Here is a 24,408-nt window from a genome sequence, read left to right as displayed (position 1 = left end):
TGCAGATCACAGTGAATGCTACTTGGGGATATTCAATTGAAAATGTGAATAATATTCTATGTGCAAGTGCATTTATCTGCACTTATGCTGTAGGCCAGCATTACTCTTACACTAAAATGTATTCTTGCTCTGTAAGTAAAACTGCCCCTACTTGTGGTGAGTTCTGCTCTTGGTAGAGTTGAGAGACAGTGGCCATTTTTACTAGTGTTTCTATTACATCTGGAAATCTCTTCTGTTGTAATGTGAACAGATGGCTTGCCTGACTGCAGAAAAGCATTTTGGAATTCTTGAAAGAAGGGAGCTTTTATTATATTCTGAATGGTACAAGTGAAATAACGTATTAAACTAATCTTCTAACTTTTTAGTTCTGGGGTAGGGACTGTTCTTAACTGGAGAGAAATACTCAATGCTATAGACTTCTCATAAACATCAAGTACTTGTTTTTTTCTGCAGTTGAGCTGTTGCTGATTCCGTAATCTATCACAATGAAAAAGGCTTGAGTACAGCTACAGAAGAATTATTTTAACAGTTAAAGCTCACTACAAGTAACTGGTATCATGTGCCTTGTGTTGGATTTGTTTCCATATTGTGACAGTTTATTTGAAGTTGGTGCATCTTTGGTCTCTGTGTGCTACTCTTGGGGCCAGAGCTGTTGAACTCCACCCAGATAAAATGTCTGGATGAAAATAAACAGATGTGAGTTTTAGTGCTCTTCCACCTGGTGCATGCTGAGCTCTTTGGCATCCTGAAATTGTTTTTTTTTATTTTGGCAGTGTAGTGGATTTCATAAGTCAGCAGTAGCAATCAGCAGGAGAATTAAACTGCATCCTTTTTTTTTTTTTGGATAAGGTCACTGTTTAAGCAACTTTCAGACTCTGGAGCCGAAGCTTAAATGCAATCTGACTTCATGCAAACAAAGTTGCTTTCCCACATTTGTTGAATAAATATTGGCCCATATTCAGCAGTGTCTATTTCCTTGTGACTCTGCATTTCTACATACTCAAAACAAGTGTCTTTCAGAACTTGGAGGTGGTGTGTACACTAGACCACACTTTATGAAGTCTCTTGCTGTTTACAGTTGTGTATAGCCTTCTGCTCAGTGCTACAGACATCACTGACTGCTGGTGGTCTATAGAAAAGTAAGAAATTATCTTAAGTTGACCTAAGTGGAGCTTAAATACTGCAATAACTGCTTTCTGTGTAGTTTCTGTGGAGGGTGAAGGTATTTGTTCATTTTTGTGAGAAATTAAAATATTAATTTCTTCTACCACCCCCTGCTTGTCACTCGAACAGCAGCTGCTTAAGTTGTGGTCACCCTTGGAATTAATGGCTTTAAAACTGAAGTTAGCACTTGGGTTTTAGACAGCTAGGTAATTTAGGTGAGTTGTTGAGATTTTTTTTTTCAGTCATCCTTGTAACAGTGCTGTTTGTTTGCTGTGAAGCCTGTTTGGGGTTTGCACAATAACTGCATGGGGTACTAAACTTCCTTTATTAGACAGTAGCATTTCTAGGTTAACTGTTCCAGTCAGCTCTATTCTATGCGGTTATGTTTGCCAGCAGGGCTTACTGAAAAGCAAGGGCATATTTCTGTAGTGATGACCTGACAGTATTGAAGCATGCTGAAACAACATATTGCCTACAGAGCTTTTAGTGTTGTTTCTAAACAGTCTTTGTTTAATGTATTTGTTACTGCAAAATAGCCGGGAGTCTGTTCCTGTTTCTGTAGGTATCTTATGAATAGAGAACAAATGGAAAGGCCTTTTCTGTTTGCATGCTTTAGGAAAAGCCTCGAGGGTACAGGACTTGGAAGCAAAAATGGTTATCACTTCTATTAAGTGCAACCACGAGGTCTTGTTTTCAGGTTAAACTGAGCATAAACATAAGAAGTTGTACTAATGCCTGCTGTGGATTAAGACTGCCATGAGTAACTACTGTAGGAGGTCTTTCTTGTGGCAACATCCATTACATCAGTTTTTGCAGTCTTTCTGTGCCTGTTGTATGGCAGAAGCCCTGCTGATATTGGAGCTTTTTGGTACAAGAGGTTAGAAATTTTGAAAAATCCTTGCCTGGTTAGGAGTTGATCTTACTGAACTATAGAGTAATAAAGCTATTGTGCTTCTGTGAGCAATGTATTTTCATGTACTTCTGTCTTAACAGTGATCTATACAAAGATGACAACCTAAATGCAGCACTTGAAGATAAGCTTGTTGCTGATGCATCATCTTAGGAAGTGCAGATAGCTTAGCCAAGCTGGGTTTGTCAGCCTAAATGTCTTGCTCCTTAAATGAAACTTGTGCATGAAGGGCAGATAACTTCTTGCCAGCAAAAGCAATGGTAATCAATGAATATTGAACTTGACACACTGTCTTTATTAGGTTTTGGTGTAGGACATGACACCAGTTGTGTATTACTATAAAATTACGTAAGAATATATTTGGAACGTATGCACTAATGTAGATCTCCTCTGGTGTAAAACACTTAAAAATCTCATTGGTTGGTTATTAAGCTCTCTACTTCTTTAATTTGGTTAGGCATGAGGTCTTGAATTTAACTTAAAGTAAACTCTTCTACAGAAGATTTTCAGCATCATATTACAGCAGACCCAAACTGCTCTAGTCCATGGAAGACAAGTGCTGGTGGACTTTGACCTGTGGAAGAGCTAGTGGGCTGGCTTGGAAAGTCCTGAGTCTTAAATCCATGTGAAATTATTTTTTTTTCTCCTCAAATAGTATCATTTGAGAAAAGAGGGCTCAGAGATTCAAAGATGTGATTGGACCCTCCTGTTACAAAACAAGGGAAGAACGAGTCTTCCAAACATGCGGTGGTCTTTAATTGCTTCTGGTGTGAGCTCATAAAATAAATGAAGGAATCCTTCCACTAAGAAAGGTGGGGAAGTGGTCCCACGTGTAAGAGTCTTCACAAGTTACCAGGCGTTGCAGTTTGAAACCTCTAGAAGTGTTTTTTGCCAAAGTTCAAATGGTTTAATTCTAATACATGTGCATGCTACTAATCAGTATCATTGTGTGGGTATTTTAGGACAGCAGATTTATCCTTTTTCTACAGTATTGTAACAGCTTTGTTGAGAGATCTTTCAGGGTTTGATGTTTCTTTCAGTGGCTAGGGAGAAGAATGTGCTGTAAACAGTTACGACCTGTTTCATCTTTTGGCAATATATGAACTTGTAAGATGCCATTTTAAGATGTCATTACAATTATAGAGAAACTGTATAGAAGTGCAGGAAAAGATGGAAACAAAACAGGCATGTGGACTATAGACAGTGGTTGCTCCATAGCTGGGTGACAGATACCCTTACATGTTGACTCTTGGTTCTTTGCCTTGCTCTGGCAAGCTTTAAGCAATAGTATCTTGTAGGATTTAAGTCTTGCACTTTTTACTATGCAAGAGCAAGTGTTGCTCCTTTTACACTCTATTCTGACCTCTGCTCAGAGTCTGTGTCAAACTGTCTAGAATATTTAAGCACCACATACTGTTTTCTCAGCAGACAGTATGGTACAGGCCATGTACAGAGCAGTAAAACCTTTATTGTTTGGTATCTTCCTCTGCAGGAACTGTACTCTCAACGATTCATCTGACAGAGTGAAGCTCTTGGATTAAATTGGGGGCTGCATTGGTTCAGGCAGAAATTGCTGCCCTCTGTAATAAAGGAACACTAGTTGTTTAGGACCTAGTTTCTAGTCAACCAACAGTAATTGCATAGACATATAAGTAATTGCTTCTTATAAGCCTTCATTGTGTGTTCTTTTGGAATTTGTAAACAGTTGATTTTATGTCTAGCAAGTTTCATGATAAAAATACACCATTTTTTGCATGTGCAAGGAGGTAGGTGTCTTTTCACAGTCATATATGCAACTGTTAAAAACTTTGTTTGTGATGCTTGGATTTGTAACAACCTAGCTGGGATTCTGCATGGCACTGGTGTTTGTTGGTGAGATGTTCCTATGAATGAGCTTTCTGTGTACCCAGTGTAATAATTGCCTGTTGGTTTTTGAGTTAATGTAGTTAAATATGACTTGAAATATATAAAGCTTGCTGCTGTGCCTGTCACAGCAGTGGTGACTGTCTGGAGCTACAGCAGAACCTCTGAAGCTGATGTCAGTCTTGCTGTTAGAAGAAGTGTCATGTGCCTGCAGGACTTCAGCTTGCACACACAGTTCCACTGAAAACAGTATTTGAGCCCTTAATTGAAGCAGATCATCTTGGTTCTTTATTTTTTCTTCCTTCTCTGTTACAGAGCATCTGATCTTTTGTGTGTGTTAATGGAAACAAAGCCTGCTTGGTGAGAGAAGAGTTCAGGTCCTTAACCTTCGCTCTAATTACCCAGCACCTCTGCTGTGGTTCAGATGTCTCTGCCTGGCTTTCTTAGTAATTGTTCCTGTGAATTAATGTGTGTTAAAAGCACTAATGTCAAGCAATACTCATTCTTCAGATGTATGTCAGGTATGTGAACAGTGGAAAGGATAGCTCTGAGTTTAGTTAGGAAAGGGCAGTTTTGTTATACTTAGTGTCATTGGAAATGGGATCACGTGTCTCAAGGAGATCCTAATTCTCAAGGAAGGGGTGGAAGTGTTTTGCACGGCTGACTGAGAAAAATTTAGAGCTGGATTCAGCTGCATGTTGCCAGCATGCACACCTTTCTCAAGGAATTAACCTCCCTGCCTATACTGCTGGCAAATTTTGCCTCTTCAAGGATGATTCAAGAGAGTAAAACTTGACTTTATGAAAAGTTTTGGGGAAACTGGAAGGATGTAAACTGTGGGAGTTGCTATGCAAAAATTCCATGTTAATAAATGGAGGAACTACACTGGAAGATAATTACCAAGTTTCTCAGTGTACTGTTAGCTCCTTTTATTTTGAGTGATGTCAAAATAATGAACTAATCCTTGGTACTTTAGGAGCACGGTAGTGAGTTAAGGTATGTGAACAACATTAACTTCTTTCAATTTATACGGTGATAGCTTTCAGAAAAATCTCTGCATTGCTCTAGGAACAGTGGGGCCAGATTCCTTCACCTGTACTAATGTGTATCCAAACACATTTAACAAACTTTGGTCGTGTTCCTCCTGACTTGCACAGCGGTGTAACCTGATAGCTTGCATGGATTAAGCTGCAGATATAGAGGAGACATATTTTCTGCTGTTGGCACACCTGTTTAAACATTGAGCTTGTGTAGTTAAGCAAGGCTTGCATAGTTAACAGCTGTCACTTTGAGAAAAAAACAGTTGTTTGGTTTCCTGGATGTGTTCCCCTCCTCTCCCTGCTGCAACCTATTCAGTGAGCTGTAGTGCTCTGGTGTTCTTGTAGCTGGGTACCAGGCACTTCTCTGAAGACGGCTCTGATTTGGGCTGGTCAGAGGGCTGAACTTTGCAGATATTTATCATTAGTGACCAAAAATTGTGCTGTGAATGAGCTGCTTGAATTTTCTACCTGTGGATTTTAACTACTGTCTGAGATTTGATTATCCTGAAGTCTATCTGCATCTATCTGTTGTGAGGGAGTACAAAGCTTTGTTATTTCTAACTATTGTATTTGTCCTTTAGAGAGCTGTTCTTCACAGCCAAATGAATCAAATACTGCCCAGCTTAAGTATTATTTAGCTTGTCATAAGAAGCTTTCTTTTGAATAATAACATGCACTGCCATTTTATACAAACATACAATTACTGTTCTGGGTCTGCATGGGAACAGCTGAATATGTTCCTTTCTAATTAGAACTACCTGTTTTCTGTAGGCATCTGACAGATTGCTTAAGCAGTGGAGGGGGTGACTTAATATGTATAAAGCTTATTCAAAAGAGCCTTATTGTGTTGACATTAACATAGTCATTAGATTAAGAATATTTTTTGCACCGATTAGCTGTAAAGTTGCTAAATGGTAGAATGTTGTTTAACAAAGTTTCAGCACAATTGCCATTAAACAAATTCTTGCTCTAATGTAGTCATAGTAATGTGGTATCCCTGGGAATACTGTTTTGATATAAGTACCTGCCAACTCTTGATTCCTATTTAGTATTGCTTGGGGAATTCACTTGTAGGGTAACTCTAAACTATTAACTTGATTAACATATTTCTAAAGTCACAAGGTGCTTTTGAGACATGTATGTTTAAATATGTTCAGTATTGTTACACATGGGACCAAGTGAATGTGGCTTAAAAAAACCCCTCCACTTAGTTGGAAGAAACTAATGGCATTTTAAGGAAATAATTTCATTTATGCCATAAGTGTACTACATAGAATCGTAGAATTGTTTGGGTTGGAAAAGACATATAAGATGAAGTCTAATAATTAACTCAACACTGCAAAATCCACCACTAAACCATGCCCTAAGCACCACATCTACACATATTAAGTGTCTCCAGGGGTGGTGACTCCACCACTTCCCTGGGCAGCCTTTTCCAGTGCCTGACAACCTACAGTGAACGTTACATGCTGTAAACCATGGGTGCATGTTTTCACTCACTTGGCCTGGTGTAATTTATGTTGAAGTATGACTACCTATCACTTTTGTAAAATACCACAATGAGTATTTTAATACATGATTATGCTGAGGAGTAGCAGCAATAGGAGGTCTATAGGCTGTAGTGCTAGAAATGCTGTCATGTTGGGGTTTTTAGAGCTCTGATTAAAGTAATAGCTGATTTGTATCAAACCTAGTAGGAGTTTGTAATTGTTCAAATATGAAACCAGATGAAATTGAAATGTAGGTACTACAGGCTGATAAGCTGAAATATTTTTTTTCAACTGATAGTTTTGTTTAACTTGCCCCACTGATTCTACTCGTAGTGTCCATAGAGCTTCATATAACACATTGTGTCATGTTAACCTTTGTTGCTGTTTGATGAAAGATCCAGCAGTATATCATTTATGGGAGAGGGAGAAGAAAATGGTTAAAGCAAATAAATGGTCTTGGAGAATACAGTTATCTCTAACCTTGTATGTATAAAGATAAAAGAACTGCACTGAATTTAATCACCTGTGGGTCAAGGTTGTAATAAGTTTTGTGCATAACAGTCAACTGTGAAAGGTAGATCGTTTAGGTAGAGCCCTTCATGTATGTAAATAGCAATGCCATGGTTTTCAATTGATGTAGAAGGCTTGTTGGTGGGAGGGAACATAAAAAGTGTTTTACATAAAGGACCAGCCTTATTGGAAAGGTGCTCTTTGACACTTACAGGAAACTGCCATTAAAGAGCATATTGTCTGTATTTGAGGAGTTGTTATTAGTGCTTCAGGAAACGATTTTTCTTATTTTTTTTGAGAGGAGTATTTTAGGGTTCTCAGTTCCTTGGAAATATAAGCCTTCTTAAAAAAAAAAAACAAAAAAACAACACAAAACCCCAGACCAGAAAACCCGTGATCCCTCTGCCCCTCCCCCAACAAAATTATACCCCAAAACAGAAAAACTCCTGTCCCAGGTTGTCTGGTTCTTGCAGAGCTTACATTCAGTGTCTGGGGGAAGACACCTGAACTACAACTGCAAGCACTTGGCCCTTAGATCTCCAACTTATGCTGATTCCCATTAATTAATAGTGGGGAAAGCTGCTGTGCTAATTAGGTGAGTGAAAGTAAGTCAGTGTTGCTCTTCTTAATCTAAACATTGGGGTTTTTTTACCTGTATAATGAAACTCTACATACTACTAGATAGACTCAGTGTCTCATGCTGCTCAGATAATGCAAGGAGACTCCTCGTGCTGCAGAGCATGCAGATGACTGGGTTGTAGCTAATGTGTTCAGAGAGCAAGGACTTGGATGTATGAGTCTAAATCTTTAGGATTTTTAATTAACTTGACAGCATGGGGGTGACTTACAGACCTCATTAAAATAATTAGTTGTCCAAGATTACAAAATTTAACTTTTTTTTACCCTGAAGTTACACTTGTGACCATCATGGATTTTGATGTAAGGAAGACAAGAAATTACATGGATTGTTGAGGCTAGTTAGTATGGTATACTGTTTGTTTTAAAATAGGAGTAATAGTAATATAACTACTCAGGGAAAATAGCCAGGGAAGATTAATGTAAATAAAGTGTATATTGTTCTGGAGGATTATTTGTAACAGTTTAGAGTGGTTCTGAACTGGGAAATGAAGCATCTTAAAAATAGCACTGCAGAATTTCTCATTTCTTGTATGTTCAGCTCTGCACTTAAGTGGTCTTTTGTTAAGGGGTAAGCACTTGATCAAGTGCTTGGAACTGAGGTAAAAGTTGTGTTTGTGGTGTTGAAGTTTGGAAGGGTAGTAACTTACCTGGTGGTTTAACCAATACGAAAAGTACCTGTGATGAAAGTGGGACTGTGGGTCTTTTGGGTCGATGTGACACCTTCCTTGTTCTGTACAGCACCTTCCTCATAACACAGGCAACTTACTTCCTCCAGGTTCTGTATTTGTCTTTACCCTGTGTTCTTTCTGACACTCGATTTTAGAAGCTTATTTTAAACTTTTTGGTTATAATTCCTATGTCACTTTCCAATGAAGTACTAAAATCAAAATCTTGTAACCTGCAGCACGGCCAAGTACAGCGTGGTGACATTTCTACCTCGATTCCTGTATGAGCAGATAAGAAAAGCTGCAAATGCATTTTTTCTCTTCATTGCCTTACTGCAGGTATTGTTTTATTGGTTTGCCTTGCTTATAAAATGAAATAGTAATGCAGTGAAAGTTGTTTCAGTTGTTATGCTAACTGTAAAGAAATTCTTAGGTATATTATCAGTAGTAATGCTAATGAGGTGTATATTTTGTAATGGAAATTAGAAGGCAATTTAGAGACTTTTTCCAATGTAGTCTGTAAAATCAACTCTTAAGACGTATAAACAAGAAGTAGTATTGTAAAACATGAAGCTTTTGACCATACTGGGAAATACGTGGGAATTCCTGTGAAGCTGCTGACTGTTTAGATGGTCCAAATTATCGCTGCTTCCAGTTAGTTACATCAGTTGAATTACTTGCTTGTGAAGAGTGGAGATACAGAATAAAAGTCATGTCAAACAATTTTATTTTCTAACTTTATATTAGTAGTTTTATTCCAATCTGCTGAGAGCTTAGGGTAGTTTCCCCAATTAAATGGGATGTCAGTAAGGCATAAATTAAAGCTTTGCATTGTCTCTCCTGAGACAATTTCTGAATTTGCTAGAAAGTAATTATGAATATAAAACGGTTATCTCTTCTTCCTCTGTTCACAGCAAATTCCAGATGTCTCTCCAACAGGAAGATATACCACCTTGGTGCCATTGCTATTTATTTTAACAGTTGCTGGCATCAAAGAAATCATAGAAGACTATGTGAGTATGGTTATGGGGATGGCTGTGCTGAAGACAACATTTCAAAAAAGCCACATGTCACAGAGTTGTGGATCTCTGAAGTCTCTTGAGTCATTGCTGAACAACAGTAAAAATACCATTTTTGCTTTCAAAGTTCTGAACTCAACTAGAAATTTCAGTAGCACACTAAGATAGTTTAAGTATTTTTACTATAGGTGGTGAACAAGGAAACAGTAGAAGTCAAGACACTTGTTTCTACCTCTTCAAGCTTTTTTATTGCTTTTGTTAAAAATTACACTGTAGAATCCTGACAGGTGATTTTTTTCAGTTGATTTTGCAAATGGGTGGAAGGGAAGCATCTTTAGCATAGAGCAAACTGTTCTGGGGAAAATATGCACTAACTTAATACCTTTTATAATAAAGAGGTCTGTCTTCTTTGCATAGTTCTGATGAATGAAATAATTTACAAATCAGTCTAAAAAAAAAACCAGTACATGCCATAGATAGTGCAGCTGTCACCTGAATATACTGTTCCTCTTGTTTTTCTTCCAAAAATCAGTTTTGGAGACTTAGGTTTTTTGCTCTTGATCAGGCTTGAACCTGACTGCCAATGTGGGGACTCTCACTTTCAAGTTCAATTATTTTTTTTTTACAAACCGCTTAGATGATCTGTAGTTGGGTTTTTTGTTTGTTTGTTTTGAATAAGGGCAAAAATAACCCAATATATAATCTTGCAATTTGTCATGTTTCTAGCTTTAATGCTTTTAGAATCTGTAGTGAAGTGTAACGGAATGCTTTGTTTCCTTGCAGAAAAGGCATAAGGCAGACAGTGCAGTGAATAAAAAGAAAACAGTAGGTAAGACTAAACAATCCTTAAGTTAATTATTTAATACAAATAGTGGGTAAGAACACTTTGGAGGAATTCTGTTGCTTAAACAGTCATGACAGTGGAGAATGTTTATCTTTTTGGATTGGATAGTTACTGATTTGTTAGGATTTTACTGTATTCAGTGTTTGAGACTGATGCTGATAGTGTGGCACTTGGGGGTGAGGCATGGGGGGGGAGATCATAAGAACTTATAAGTTCATATAATGTCAAGGTTGTCCAAAATTATATGTTTCTTAGCTTATACAGTTTCTTCTCCAAGAAAACCAAGCAATTTTATCCCCTGCCAAACTGTATCCTGATCGTTCTTAAAAAACCCAAACTACCCCCAACAAAAAGTCCACAAAACAAACACCCCTTCCTCTAAAAAAACCACCAAACCAACAAACCCTTGAAACACTAAAATTTGGTTTCAAAGAAATTTTAAGTCCTTTTTGTAAATGCTGCTGTGCTTAAAATAGAGGAAGAACTCTGGTGATTTTGTGTATTTGCTTTCTTTAAGTGTCACTGAAGGAGAATTTGACATTTGATATCCTTTGAATGCCTACAAGTTTGATGGCCTCCCTATGATCAGTGTGTGTTGCACCCATGGGATCTCTGTTCCTGTGTCAGACAGCTCTGCACTGCTCCTTCCTGGAGATGTGTAAATGAAATGGAAAACACAATGACTTAACCTTTGAGTAGAGCCCCTGCCTCCAAAAAAACACATCTAGCTTTGCTGTCAGGAAGCTAGAGAAACACTTAAAGGATCATGAGGAGCTGAGCAACCTGCTAGCTCCATGCTTCAGTTAACAGACAAAATGCTTGTACAACTATTTTTAGTGAGTTGTTTTTCCTTCATGCAAACAAAAAAAGCGTTGCTTTACCAGTTCTTCAAGGTATGCAAGAGTCTGGGAAGGGGCTTCAGGGGCAGGAACACTGTATTTATTAGTAATGAAAAATCTGCAATTAACTGACTAGCACAACAGGCATTATTATAAGTAATATGAAAGATTGGTTGTGCAAAGGTCACAGAGGCAGTTCTAATTCATTTGTGGTTAGAGAACATGTGCTAGCAAACACTTCAGGGGAGGTTTATCACAGTAATTGTGGAGAGTCAACCTTAAAGAACACAAGGTATTCTTGCAGATTTAAGTGGAACGTAATGCTTTAAATTATTTGGTTCAAGTTTTATTATTTTCACATTTGAATACTCTAAATAGTTTTCAAAATTGTACTTAGAGTTGTCCTTACATTTCTTAACAGGAAGGCTAAAGAGGCTCATTCTTGAGACCTGTATGATGAGAATGAAAAACTAATTTATGCTCAGGCTGGAATTAAGATTAATTAAATTTAGGTTCTATAAGTACCGTTATCTTCCTTGTATAACTGAGTGAGGTCTAGTCAATGCAACAAGAACAAAGAGTTCAGCTCAGTCAGAAGTAGACATCTACCTCCTGCTTAGCTATGGTCTGAACTAAATTGACTGCAATGACCAGGTGCTTGCTTTAGCAATACGCATGTGGACTTCGCATTTATCTTCATGTGTAGTTTTTTGAGCAGTACTGTATCTTCAAAGCACATTTCCTGTATTGAATTTCCCATTGAAATTATTGGTTTGCTTTGCAGAATGGCTTTGGTATGTAGAAATTAAATTCCCTTTGGAGGAAACTAAATTGAATGTTCTGCTCCAAGTGAGCACTATACGTCTCCATTAGGAGCTGGAACGTGTTAGGCCCTGAGCCAGTGCTTCATTTCTTGGACAGCTACACATAGTTTATGTGGAGATGACATTGAATCTGAGGTCCTGAGTAAATGTAATAATCCCAAGTGGAGCTCCTGAGCAGCATATTACATAGACATAGAGAGCTCAGTATCAACTCTTTTGGTGTATTGATGCTCTCATTGTCAAATTGTAGAATAAACCACAAGCTTTTACTACTGTATGGAATGCCCTTGAATAGCAGACAAGCTGAGGGCTAGTGACATGTTGTACAAAACTGATGGGAAATGCTTCCCCTTCAAATGGCCCTGCACACATAGGTGTGAGTAACAGCATTAAGGCCCATATATAGAACATCAGTACTCTGTGTTTTAGACTTTAAGACTTTTTATGTTGAGACTCTTGTTTTTGAATGGGAGCAGTCTATTTAGGTTCTTTGTTACCTTAATAAAATACATTTGACAATGAATAATGGATCAGTTTTGCCCTCCTACAAATATTCTAGAGAACACTATCTTTTCTGTCCTTTGGAGTATTCCTATAAGGCTGGGGTAAGCAGAATAGAAGGTGTAGAATTGCAGTGCCAAAATATCGAAAGTTTTGTCTAATGGAAGGTTTCTCTTTAGATTGTGGGGTTATGAATTGAAAAAATAACAGCTGCTTCAGTAATTTGCTTGAAATTAAGTAAGCATGAAAGCTAAATTGATTTCTTAAATAAATTGTCTGCAAGACCAAGTTTGTGGCACCTGAAGCTACAAAATACCTTCCTTGCATGTGAACATACAACAGTACGAACTGTTCTCTGAGATGTCTCAATTTTTTTTGGAACTATTCAAAGCAAGGCACAGGAGATATGCTAAGTGTTGCAATTCCTCTCTGAGGGCTTGGGCTTTGAGTTAAGGCTGCAGGTATGTGGCTTTTTCACTTGAAATTCTGGGTTCAGGCCATTGGTCTTCTGAATCAAGCAGAGCTCAATTTAAGCACAGCTTATGAGAGGGAAGGAAGGGGTGCAACAAAGCTGTTCTTCCTCTGAACTGCTTATAATTGTTTGGGTGGAAGCTCAGCAGTTTAGATGCATCGCTAGCAGTGCTTCTGTTGGTGCCCCCACATTTTTTTATTAAATAGTTTACTTCACTGTCATGCATCTGCTGTCATATTAAATCTCAGGATTCAGTACTCTGAAATGTGTTGCCTGAGGACAGGAGTCTAGAGATGGGTTTGTTGTACTTGATCTGACAAATCTTACATTCCTACTTGGGAAGTGCCCGAACCTGAGTAGGGCAGCTGAGGCTGTATCCAGAAGAATTGTCTTCTGGGAATTTGTATTATTTTCAAGTGAGCTACATGTGAGAATTGCATAGAACTGAGGAGAAAAATTAGGCTGGCCTCTTCAATTTACAGGTGTTGAACACTACACTTTTTGAGCATATTTAACAACTGGCTGCAGCTGCTTTCAGTGAAGGGTTTGAGTTTGTTTAGGTGTTCATGGACTGGATTTAGTTGCTCAGCAATGATTAAGCAGAAATTTTTTACTGTACTCTTGCAGCTAGGGTTGTATTAAGTATTTGTAGAAGCATCTGGAGGAACTGCTTGGGTGGAAAACCATGTTGCAAAGTAGATTATCAATAAGTACATTAAAACAATTGTTTAGGACTTGCGCATTACAGAAGCTAAGGCCTTTTTCAATGCCTTTTTTGCTTTTTTTTTTTTCCAATGTGAGCTTCAGCAATTGGGATTCTTCTTCTCCCAAAGCTTATATTTGCTTTTGAGTAGGACTTTGAGCCTGCTTGACAATTAAGTCTCAGCCCTATGAGACCAATATATATGGTAGAGAGATTGGATGTGGTAGAGTCAAAACAATGAATAGAATGCAAGGGAAAAGGTGAGAAGTGAAAATCTGTGGTTAAGTCATATGTAGAGATGCTTCCTGGTATTGATTGTCATTGGGCAATAATATAATGCCCTTTGTTTTAGGGAAGGTCACTTTACAAACAAGAAACACTGCCCATCTGCATGTTAGTGTGAAATGATGCCAAGAAGAAATCAGGCCACCAACTGTTGTCTAGTGGGTGACAAAAATATTATATAATTTAGCTATTAAGGGCAGATTCTTCCTCTTTGTTGGATGCACATGCCTACAGTTGTTGGCAAAAGTGTGGTCCCAACTTTAAAAGATCTTTTTGGATGCGTGTGTTAGTTCTCATTCTGGTTAACGTTCATTACAGCTGATACAGCTGTTTTGAAATTTCTCTAAATTTTGGGCATTCCTTCTAATCTAACTCTAAGCTTTCTTTCCAGTTTTAAGAAATGGGATGTGGCAGAACATCATGTGGAAAGAGGTAAATAAAATGGGCAATGGGAGGGAATGTAAGAAGGTATTCAAGAATTATTTCTGCTGGAATAAATTCTGGGGCTAGAGTTAATGCAAACTATGTGAGAATTTCCTTTGACTTGGGGTGGGAGACTTCCTCTCTGTTGCAGTAGTGAAAATTGCCCTGAGCAAGGCACCAGAGAACTCATCTGTAAATTCTAGTACCATGTTTCTGTCAAATGCTAATGAAATGTTAGAAGAGTTCTTGCTTGGACAGTTAGTACGCTCCAGGTGTAATCAGGAGTTTTTCAGCCTACATCCAGAAGAGTAACTTTCACTGTAATGCTTACCTCCACTGGAAGTCATAGCAGACTGCTACATATGCTAAAAAGTTCTTAGATTTTGAGACTAATTAGTAAGCTGTTGGCTCAAGTAAGGAACAGAAGCCCTGCTGCAACCTCAGGCACTCAAGACCTGTGTTCTGTGAAGCCCTGTGCCATGACCTGATACACTTTATTTCTAGAACTTGCTGAAGTATCTCAGGATATTTTGATCTAATCATGGTTCTTAATGCTTTTTAAAGGAGAAAATCAGCCTTATTAACTGATAAATGAGCAAAAAGTAGAGCCTTTTAAAATCTCTGGGAAAGGAGACCTGCCTTGAGACCTAAACCAAATCCTGCTGGTGTTAGGCTACAGTAGAAACTTAAGTTTGCCAAGTCTTCTGATGGCTAATGCTGAATGCCTGTGCATACTGTTTCATGTCCCCTTTGTAGTGAGAACACTGAACTGAAAGATATTTAAAGGTGGACCTGAAATATGGTTTTCTTATACCCTTAAGCACTTACTGAATTGGCCTATCTGCATGTTGTCTAGGTGTGCGTTTATTTCTAGGGATAACAGTTCTGTGCTGTCCACCTGGATTACATTAAGGCACTTAAGGCAGACTTATGGTGGTTTTTTTTGCTGAAATTGTTAGGGAATTAATTTGCAGTGAGATTAGAGTAAGGCTAATGAATCTGTCTGTCCAAACATGCCATCTGTTTCAATTTTGAAAAGTTAATGAGTTAAAAATATTTCAAGCCTATTTCAGGCTCTCAGGAGTGCATTGGTGCTAAGCAACCTGGTACCTGTCAGGCAAACCTGGCTGTTTGGAGAGTGCTGTGTGGTGCTTCATAGAATGAAGGTCCCATGTATGTATGACTCCTGTTAAAGGTGCCAGAAACTCTTAGGTCTTAAGTATTCCAGAAATTAAGACTTTGCACATCTCGAGTGACTAAAGGTTAGGGAAGAACTGGTCGATACTATCTATCCGTACAGACAATGCTCCTTACTAGTGACTAGTACAAGCAGAGCATCTGAAGAGAGCTAAGGGAGAATGATAGTGATGACTAGGTAGGCAAGTAATATGGAGGAGGAATAGGAGAAACTCTTAATTCTAGAGGAAGGTAAAGCTTTAAGAAAACCTTTTTATTAGGAAAAAAATCTTTCTGAAGGTTAAATAAGACTAGAGAAGAAAAAACAAGCTCAAATTTGAGTAATGGCAAAATTATAGAAAACTAATTTTTACAAAATAAGCCACAGAACTTCACACCTTCTAATTGAGTGTATCTGAGTTGTTTTAATAGATAATTGTTTACTTTCCATTCAGAAAAGGGAGGGCTTTTGAAACTTCCAAAGTTGCAGTGAAAAGTACTCTTGACTTTCAGAAGCACTGTCTCTGGCTGTACTGTGCATGATCCTGTTCTTTTGACTGGGTGAAAGAAAATAACAAACTAACATTCCAGGCAAGCGAACTGTTTGTTTTTCTTTTCCATGCTACTGTACTCCTGTCCCTGACTCAACAGGTAGCAGTAGGAGATATTGTGAAGGTCACCAATGGGCAGCATCTTCCAGCAGACATGATCATTATATCATCCAGGTATCCTGAATGGGTGTGGAAATGATGTGTCTGATGAACTGAGGTGCAGGGGACTCTGATATTAATAAAAACAGACATCAGATGACGCTAATCTAAATCTCCACATCTAAATTTCAACAATGTCAAATTTGTGCTTTACTAGGCAATGATTAATGTATCATTGTAGGTGGATTCTTAAGAAAGAATGCTTCTTTAAGACTTAATAGTATTATCTATTACCTATAATTCACAAAGGATATACTTGAGTTTGCTGGAAGGCTGAAGGTCTGGGGACACAAGCTTCATGCAGTCAGTTGCTTTATGGCCTTCTGAGATCCTTCCATTTAATTAAGGAAGATTTTTCTTTCAGTTATTCCACTGAGTTTCCAGCATATTTTTCTGTCCCTCAGGAAAGTTTTCTTTCAAACAGTAATTCAAAAAAGGCTAGTGCAGCCAGCATATCATAACTAGACTGCAAAATAGCTTTTGAACTTTATATGTTTACTTCTTGTCTCTTGATATACTGCATGTATAGCCCACCTCTAGTGTGGTTGCAGCAGTAAACTGTTGAGTTTGGATTTTTTTTTGTGAAATATGGGACAATTTCTTTGATACCAATGTACTGGCAAACAAAAATTGGTCACTAGTTCCTAAAAGCTTTTGAGTGGTACTTTGCTACTAATCTAGATCCTATATTGTATTAAAAATATTGAAGCCAAATAAAGACCACTGTCCACTTAGATTAGATTTAAACAAGACACAATAGTGCAGTTTTTGTTCTTGAACTTTGTTTTCTTCTGTCAAACCGTATGACACTTTGCTCTTCTCCATAATTTCGTACTGTTCACATGCTTTTCAACAGTGACTGCAGGTTGCTCTGATCTTCAGTTTACAGTTCTCTTAGATGACCCAATTTCTAAAGGAACTTGTTTTCTAAGCTACTGCATTTTCTGCTTCATTCTTCTTGTCTGTTCCAGGAAGCTTAATTTTCTTTTTTTTTGAAAGCTGTATGAGGAAGATTAGTCTTTTTGAACTGTCACATGTTGAAAAACAGAGGTATCTTCAGTGCATTGTATGCGATATTGTATTTTTAAAAACAAATGCCAAATTTTAAATAAGCAGAGGCCAACCTTAATGTGCAGTTAGGCTATACTTTGACATGAGTAACTTGCTGTTTTGGCAATGAGGAATATTTGTTCTACCTGAGAACTTCTCTAATGCATTACGCTAAAAAACCTTTTAACTTGCATGGGTCAGCTTTTTGTTCTACGTTATTCTACTAACCTGCTGTCATTGATAATCACATAACTGGATAATTTAACCCAAAGTATATTCAATTGGGAGAAGCTTTGCTTGAAGTAAATAGCAATTTCTAGACAGTTCTGCTTTACAGTTGATATTATTCCCATGGTTCTTTTAATTGATAGTATTAAGTATCCTCAGTTCACCAGAAGGCTTTGCATGCTCTGAAGGAGTGGGGTCTTTTGTGTGTTAAGATTGTGTCTGAGCTGTCTGTCAGAGTTTAAATAGTTGTTTTTGTCTTGATTATTTCCTCCCCCCCCACAGAAGAAAGGTGACATCAAATGAATTTTATGTAGAGAATACATTTGCATGAAGGGGAAAAAATATTTGAAGTTGAACAAAACTTCATATGGAGACACTTAAACATTTCTGTGGAAATTAAGGGAGTTGTATTGCAAGATGTCTCCCTCCTGAGTTGACAGGCTGTAGTAGGCAAGAGGTTATCTGGAGAGAAAAATCTAGTTGGTTACTGTGTTATAAATGTACCTGTCTTAGTTTTTATCCTAAGGAGGCTTTATTGCTGACTCTCTGGCTGATTAACTATGTTTCCTGTAAAAGCAATTAGTTTCTGTGGGGGAAAAAAAAATTAGCAACATATCAGGAGTATGGAAAGTGATATGCTGAAGAAGCACATGTTTGGTTCCAGATGGTAAACTGATAGTCCTTAGCAGCCTGGTAAGACAGTCAGGAAAAACAGTTTTGGTGGTGCCATACAAAATCTTGAAGTCTTAAAGGGGCATGACAGGAAAAGATCCACAATAGAGGTATCCTTAATCATCAAATGTGCTACTTAAGCAGATCTCCTTCATGTTAGGTGTCGATAAGAGAATGGAAAGTTTGCAGTTCTGTGAGGAAGACATCCACCTCTCCTTTGGCAAGGGCAGAAGCATCTCTGGAAGATGCAGATTACAGCCCTCAGTTTCAATCTTATGTACCTTTTCTGATTCTCAGCACCCCCTCTCACCCAGCTGATTAGCAGTGACTTTAGATGTACCTCCATAAGCCCTTCAATTTTAAGGTAATCTTCTGGCCATGAACTTTCATGGGTACAGTTCACAGATGGAGTTCAATAGCAGAGAGAACTACCCTCTTCAAGCACATCCCCCTTTTTAGACTTTCTGATACTTAGTATTTTATCTATGGTTCTTGCAGTCTGAAGCAATTTTAACATGGCAATCAGTCCATTTTGGGTATCTGAGTTTGACTTGTTGAATTATTGTAAACATTCTGATTTAGATTTGTCTTTCACTATCAATTTTTGGACAAGAATGTTATATCTAAAGATGTCTCTAAAATGTGTACTTTTAGCTGGCTTATTCATAGGTGTATATCACCAATGTGGATTTTTGTCTTCTGCAGTGTCTTGAAAAAGTGTAGACCATTTTAATGAAAAAGTAGTGTAAAGTGAGTACTAGTACTGTGTTTTAATAGTGAGAATCTTATGCATGTTACAGTGAACCACAAGCCATGTGCTATATTGAAACAGCTAATCTTGATGGGGAGACGAATCTCAAAATACGACAGGTAAACCAAAATTAATTTCACCTTTTTTTCTTTTTTCCATATAGGTATCTGATATTAGCTACAAAGCAGAGTCTAGCCTGCATGATGACAATATAAGTACTTTTTTTTTAAAAAAAAGCATTATTTCTATCCAGGTGGCTGTAGGCTTCTTTTCAATAGATACAAACCCAAGCAATAGTGTCATGTGCAAGTGTAAAAAGTAATCTGGAGGAAGTGTTGTAACCTTACAGAGGCAGATGAAGCAGATCTTGACCGTGTTTTGTCAAAGTAGAACTGAAGTATTAAAAAAAAAACCAGCATTTGTGTTTGTAATGAGAGCTGCAGTTTCTGCTGTCTCAGATGCTGAGTTGTCAGTTGCTTCTGCCTCTATGGAGTACTCAAAAGAACCTTTTTATGTCCTTATGTAGTTCTCTCTGTGGTAAAAAGTAGAATTTATTTGGATGTGTCTAGTTTTTTGGAAGAAATATTGTTCATTATTATTTTAAATAGTTCAGAATCCTTGCCCTCTTTCATTACAAAAAAATTTGGATTAGGATTTTGCAATACAGATTACTTTTTTTAAAAAAGCTGTACACTTGCTGCTTGTTTGCCACCTTTGTAGACATGTGACTGTTCTGGTTCAGCCCAGTAGATCAGATCTTGAGTTCTGTCAGATTTTAATTGCTTCAGGACTCTTATTAACACATAAAGATAAGGTTGTTCTGGCTTGCGGTGCTGCAGTCAAAATCTGGCAAAAGAAACACTAACCAGAACACACCCAAGTGGAGGTGTTCATAGATGAAAAAGCAATGGAGTGTTGTGTGTGTGGGCTGGAATGGAGTAGCAATATGATAGGGTACAGTTGTATGATGGATTGATAATTAACCTTGAGTAGGAACAGAGAATAATGGCTGCAGTGACCCAGGAGAAACTACACTTAGGAGTGACTATATTTAGCAGCAGTAACGCATCAGTGGAGCTACACTTTGAAAGAAAAGCCAGGCATGTTTATGCTGCTTTTTCTTACTTTCTCCTGCACATGTGCAACTCCATACTTGAAGGATGCAATTTTCCTCTTGGTTACAGAGAGATCATGTAGTATAACTTTATCTTGTAGAGGGATTTAAACCAATCCTATATAACCAGCATCATATGTGTCCATAATGAATCTTCTTTGCAGGAAAGAGTTATTAAATAACTGTTAAAATACCCAAATGAAAAAAAAACCCACCAACCAACCTGACAGAAAACTTCTGATCTCTGCAGGGATTGTCTCAAACTGCTAGTCTACAGTCAAGAGAGGAATTGATGAAAGTATCTGGAAGGATAGAATGTGAAGGACCCAACCGTCATCTTTACGACTTCACTGGAAACCTGCGCTTAGATGGTCAAAGGTATTGACTTGGTGACAAAGCCATAAATTCATTTGGTTAAGAAAAATGCTACCTGTGTGCTTCTAGTGCTGAGTCATAAGTTTGTATTTGCTATGGAAGAGGAAGCTAATAATGAAGTTGTCAGTTGGAGCATCTCCCAGTATAAGAAGACATATTTCTGTCTTCCTGTTGAGTGTTCTGCTTGTTATGGGAGGGTTGGTTTCTTTGGAACGGTAGAGCTTTTAGTCAAAAGGAACACCTAAAGAGTGGCAGAGTGGGGGATATGGTTGGGGTTTTTAGGGACTTCTTGTTACAGGGGGATACACATAAGAAATAGAATCATAGAATCATAAAATGTCTTGAGCTGGAAGGGACCTATAAAGGTCATCTAGTCCTACATCCCTACAATAAGCAGGAACATCTCATGCTAGAACAGTTAGCTCAGAGCCCCATCAAGCTGACCTCCAGGCATGGGGCCCCCACCACCTCTCTAGGCAACCTGTTCCATTGATCCACCACTCTTATTAAATAACTTTTTCCTAATGTCCTACCTAAATCTACCCTTCTCTAGCTTGAAACCATTACAGCTTGTCCTATTGTTCCATGCCCTTGTGAGCGAGTCTTCCCCAGACTTCTTATAAGCCTTTTTCAGCTATTGGAAGGTCATTGTAGGGTCCCCCTGGAGTCTTCTTTAGGTTGAACAACCCCAATTCCCTCAGTCTCTCTTAAGAGAGGGCTCCAGTCCTCTGATCAATTTCTTTGTGTTCTTCTGGACACGCTCCGAAAGATCTACATCCTTTTTGTGTTAGGGGCTCCAGAGCTGGATGCAGTACTCCAGGTGAAGTCTCACCAGGGCAGAGTAGAGGAGCAGAATCACCGCTATCCATCTGCTGGCCACACTTCTTTTGATGCAGCCCAGGATATGGTTGGCCCTCTGGGCTGCAATTGCACATTGGTGGCTCATGTCCAGCTTTTGATCCACTAGTACCCCAGGGTCTTTTTCCACAGGGCTGCTCTCAAGCATGTGTTCCCCCAGCCTGTATTCATATCTCTGGTTGGCCCAGCCCAGGTGCAGGACCCTGCACTTGGCCTTGTTAAACCTCATGAGAGTCACCTGGACCCACTTCTCCAGCTTGTCCAGGTCCCTCTGGATGGCATCCTGTCTCTCTGGCATATTTACTGCACCACACCATAGCTTGGTGTCATCTGCAGACTTGCTGAGGGTGCTCTCAATGCCACTGTCAATATCATTAATGAAGATATTAACACTGGTCCCAGTATGGACCCCTGAGGAACACCACTTGTCACCATTTTTCATCTGGACTTAGAGCCACTGACCATTACCCTCTGGATACAACCATCCGGCCAGTTCCTTATCCACTGAACAGTCTGCCCATCAAACCTGTATCTCTTCAAGTCAGAGAGCAGAATGTTGTAGGGGACTGTGTTAAAGGCCTTGCAGAAGTCCAGTTAGATGACATCCATTGGTCTTCCCTTGTCCACTGATGCAGTCACTCCATTGTAGAAAGCCACCAGGTTGGTCAGGCAGGATTTGCCTCTAGTAAAGCCATGCTGGCTGTCCTGGATCACCTCCTTGTCCTCCATGTGCCTTAGCATGTCTTCTGAGAGGATCTGTTCCATGATCTTCCCAGGCACAGAGGTGAGGCTGACAGGTCCGTCATTCTTGGGGTCCTCCTTTCTACCATTATTAAAAATGGGCGTAAAGTTGCCTTTCTTCCAGTCACCAGAGACTTCACCTGATGGAAACCTTTCCCTTCCAACTAAAGCGAAAGGTTGTGCCAAGCTCAGATCTATAGAGAAAAATCATCCTTGAATCTGGAGTCTTTATCAGTGGGACTTTGATCTTTTGCAACTCCTGGAAGAAAATACCTCAGTTTTAGTAGTTGAATTCATAGAACTTAAAAGGTTGGTAGGATCATATCGACTTCATCTTGCTCTACCTGTTTTCATGCACAAAAACAGCACCTTGGGCAAAAGAGCTGAATACTGACAGATGTAAGAGTAGAAAGAAGATAACTGCCATCTCACTTGAAAACCACATGGGTAATAGTTTTCTCAAGATGCTTGTTTAATACAGGCATATGTGAGGTTATAGTGTGCTTGGACTGGATAGTCTGTTTGCAAGTGTGATGCTTCTCTGTCCTTGAAGTGAGAGAGCATATGAGCCAAGATAGTCCAGAGTAGCCTTAGGGCTGCCACATAAGCTTTCAAGTTTTGGGTAACCAGAACAACTCCCTTGTATAACCTTTGCCCTACTGTGCTTTAGTTGGGGTTAGACTTACACAGGTTTCTGTGCTCTCTTTAGTTGTGTGGACAACATAAGTTCATTATATTATTTTTTAATGATGTTATTGGGTTTTTTTTGAGGGGTAAGTAGGGGTGGAAGGTATATTACTTAGTGTTATCTAGAACTGAAAGATACACATACTTCTTGCTTTGCAGCCCTGTTCCTGTTGGTCCAGACCAGGTCTTGCTAAGAGGTGCACAACTGAGAAACACTCAGTGGGTCTTAGGTATTGTCGTGTATACAGGACATGATACAAAACTCATGCAGGTAAAGTTTTAAGGAGATCTAGAGCATGTTCTGATAGAAAATGGTCATCTTTCCTTTATGGTTCTTGTCTTTTGAACCTGAGTTTATGAAATGTTTTGACTCATTATAGTTGTTTAAGACCTGGAGATTGAGGAATACAAAGATACTGTTGTACTTGAGGTTGCATGTGTGTACGTACAAATACTTATTGAGGTATTTGTCTCAAAACATTTCAATATGTAAGCAAAAATGACTTATCTGGTAGCTGGACAGTATTTAAACTGAGGTTTAACAGCTGAAGTAATGACCACCTCTTATTTTAGCACTTAAAGATAATGAGGTTAACACTATTGTCTCTGTATGGCCTTAATGGCAGAAAGTGTCTGGAGAGACCAGTGACGTGCTCCTTCTGCTGACTGTCAGTGGGATGGACAGACAGGAGATGAGCATGCTAGGTCTTGAGAATTGAATGGTTTTCTTAACTCCAGTCTCCTGTCAGTTTTCGAGTCATCAGGAATACTGACTCCTTTTATTACCTTGTTGACCTTTGCATACAATACTGAGCTACATCATATTGAAGTAGAAAATTCTATATGGACTCTAAAAATTTAAAACTGAACTTACCATTCCTCTTTTATAAGGCACTGCTAGCCTCTTTTTTTTTTTCTGCTACTGTTCAGAATTCAACCAAAGCACCCCTGAAGAGATCAAATGTGGAAAAAGTGACCAACATGCAGATTCTGGTTTTGTTCTGTATTCTCCTGGTGATGGCCCTTGTGAGTTCTGTAGGTGCCTTATTATGGAACAGAACACATGGTGAAGTCACCTGGTACCTTGGCTCCAACAGTGAGTATGCAGACAGCCTGCTGGGGATGTATCAGACTGTAGGATTGGCCAGGCTCTTAGCTTTCCTAAATGAATGCATAAAATAAGAAATGCAAGAAACAAAGCCTGTGGATAACTTTTAATGGCCTATTTTTTTTTTATTTTTTTTAGATTTGGCTGGTGTAAGTTAACTTGCCAGTGAGGCTTCTGTTAATAAAACCTTCTAAAGGTTAGGTAAATATCACTGGGCTACCACCCAGTGAGCAGCTAAGAAACAGAAGATGGGCAAGAAATATTCTTGGGTATTTGGTGTTCAAGTTGTTGCAGCTCTTTGGAGATGCCATATGTGAATTTTTTCAGAGCAGGTCATGTACTGCTGCCTTACATATCAGATTTAACTACCTGACTGCAGGATAGCAGGCATCAATCTGATGGTACTGACTTGAGCTTTATGCGTATGTACAGAAGAAGCACTAGCTCTTATTCAGTCATAAATGCTGATCTATCTTTGTAGAGAGAACTGTTAAACACTCAATGTTATGATTTCATATTTATTGGGTAGTGTTTCAGTTGTTTTCACTTCTGACTTCTGTTACTTTGTAATTAGAAAACTGATCTTTTAGCATGCGTGTTAAAGGGGTTTATTTAATTTGTACTCACTGAATTTATTCAGATATCAGAGATGGGCTTTATACAAACACTTAAAGATTAAATATATTGCTCTCCAATAGACTTGTGACTTGAGTGGTTTGTTAGCTAACTATAAAATGTGTTGTAACA

General features: G+C 38.5%; 1 protein-coding gene across 6 annotated transcripts in view; it reads left to right on the top strand.

Moving 5' to 3' along the window:
• ATP8A2 (ATPase phospholipid transporting 8A2) overlaps positions 1 to 24,408 on the top strand; it is a 333,209-nt gene that overhangs the window by 43,823 nt on the left and 264,978 nt on the right. For 3 of the 6 annotated variants that reach the window (XM_051638602.1, XM_051638621.1, XM_051638611.1), the window contains exons 3-11: positions 8,521 to 8,620; positions 9,196 to 9,294; positions 10,084 to 10,129; positions 14,160 to 14,200; positions 16,019 to 16,092; positions 18,828 to 18,897; positions 20,143 to 20,270; positions 22,713 to 22,824; positions 23,484 to 23,649. In XM_051638602.1, coding sequence (XP_051494562.1) covers positions 8,521 to 8,620; positions 9,196 to 9,294; positions 10,084 to 10,129; positions 14,160 to 14,200; positions 16,019 to 16,092; positions 18,828 to 18,897; positions 20,143 to 20,270; positions 22,713 to 22,824; positions 23,484 to 23,649 — 836 coding nt within the window. Of the gene's footprint in view, positions 1 to 8,520; positions 8,621 to 9,195; positions 9,295 to 10,083; positions 10,130 to 14,159; positions 14,201 to 16,018; positions 16,093 to 18,827; positions 18,898 to 20,142; positions 20,271 to 22,712; positions 22,825 to 23,483; positions 23,650 to 24,408 lie in introns of those variants that run through there. The other 3 variants (XM_051638630.1, XM_051638639.1, XM_051638648.1) reach the window with 3 other exon arrangements.

Source organism: Apus apus, chromosome 1, assembly GCF_020740795.1.
Source record: "Apus apus isolate bApuApu2 chromosome 1, bApuApu2.pri.cur, whole genome shotgun sequence".
In the NCBI taxonomy this organism is placed as follows: Eukaryota; Metazoa; Chordata; class Aves; order Apodiformes; family Apodidae; genus Apus; species Apus apus.
Note: the sequence above shows the minus strand (reverse complement) of the source record. Positions and strands in the feature narration are given on the sequence as shown.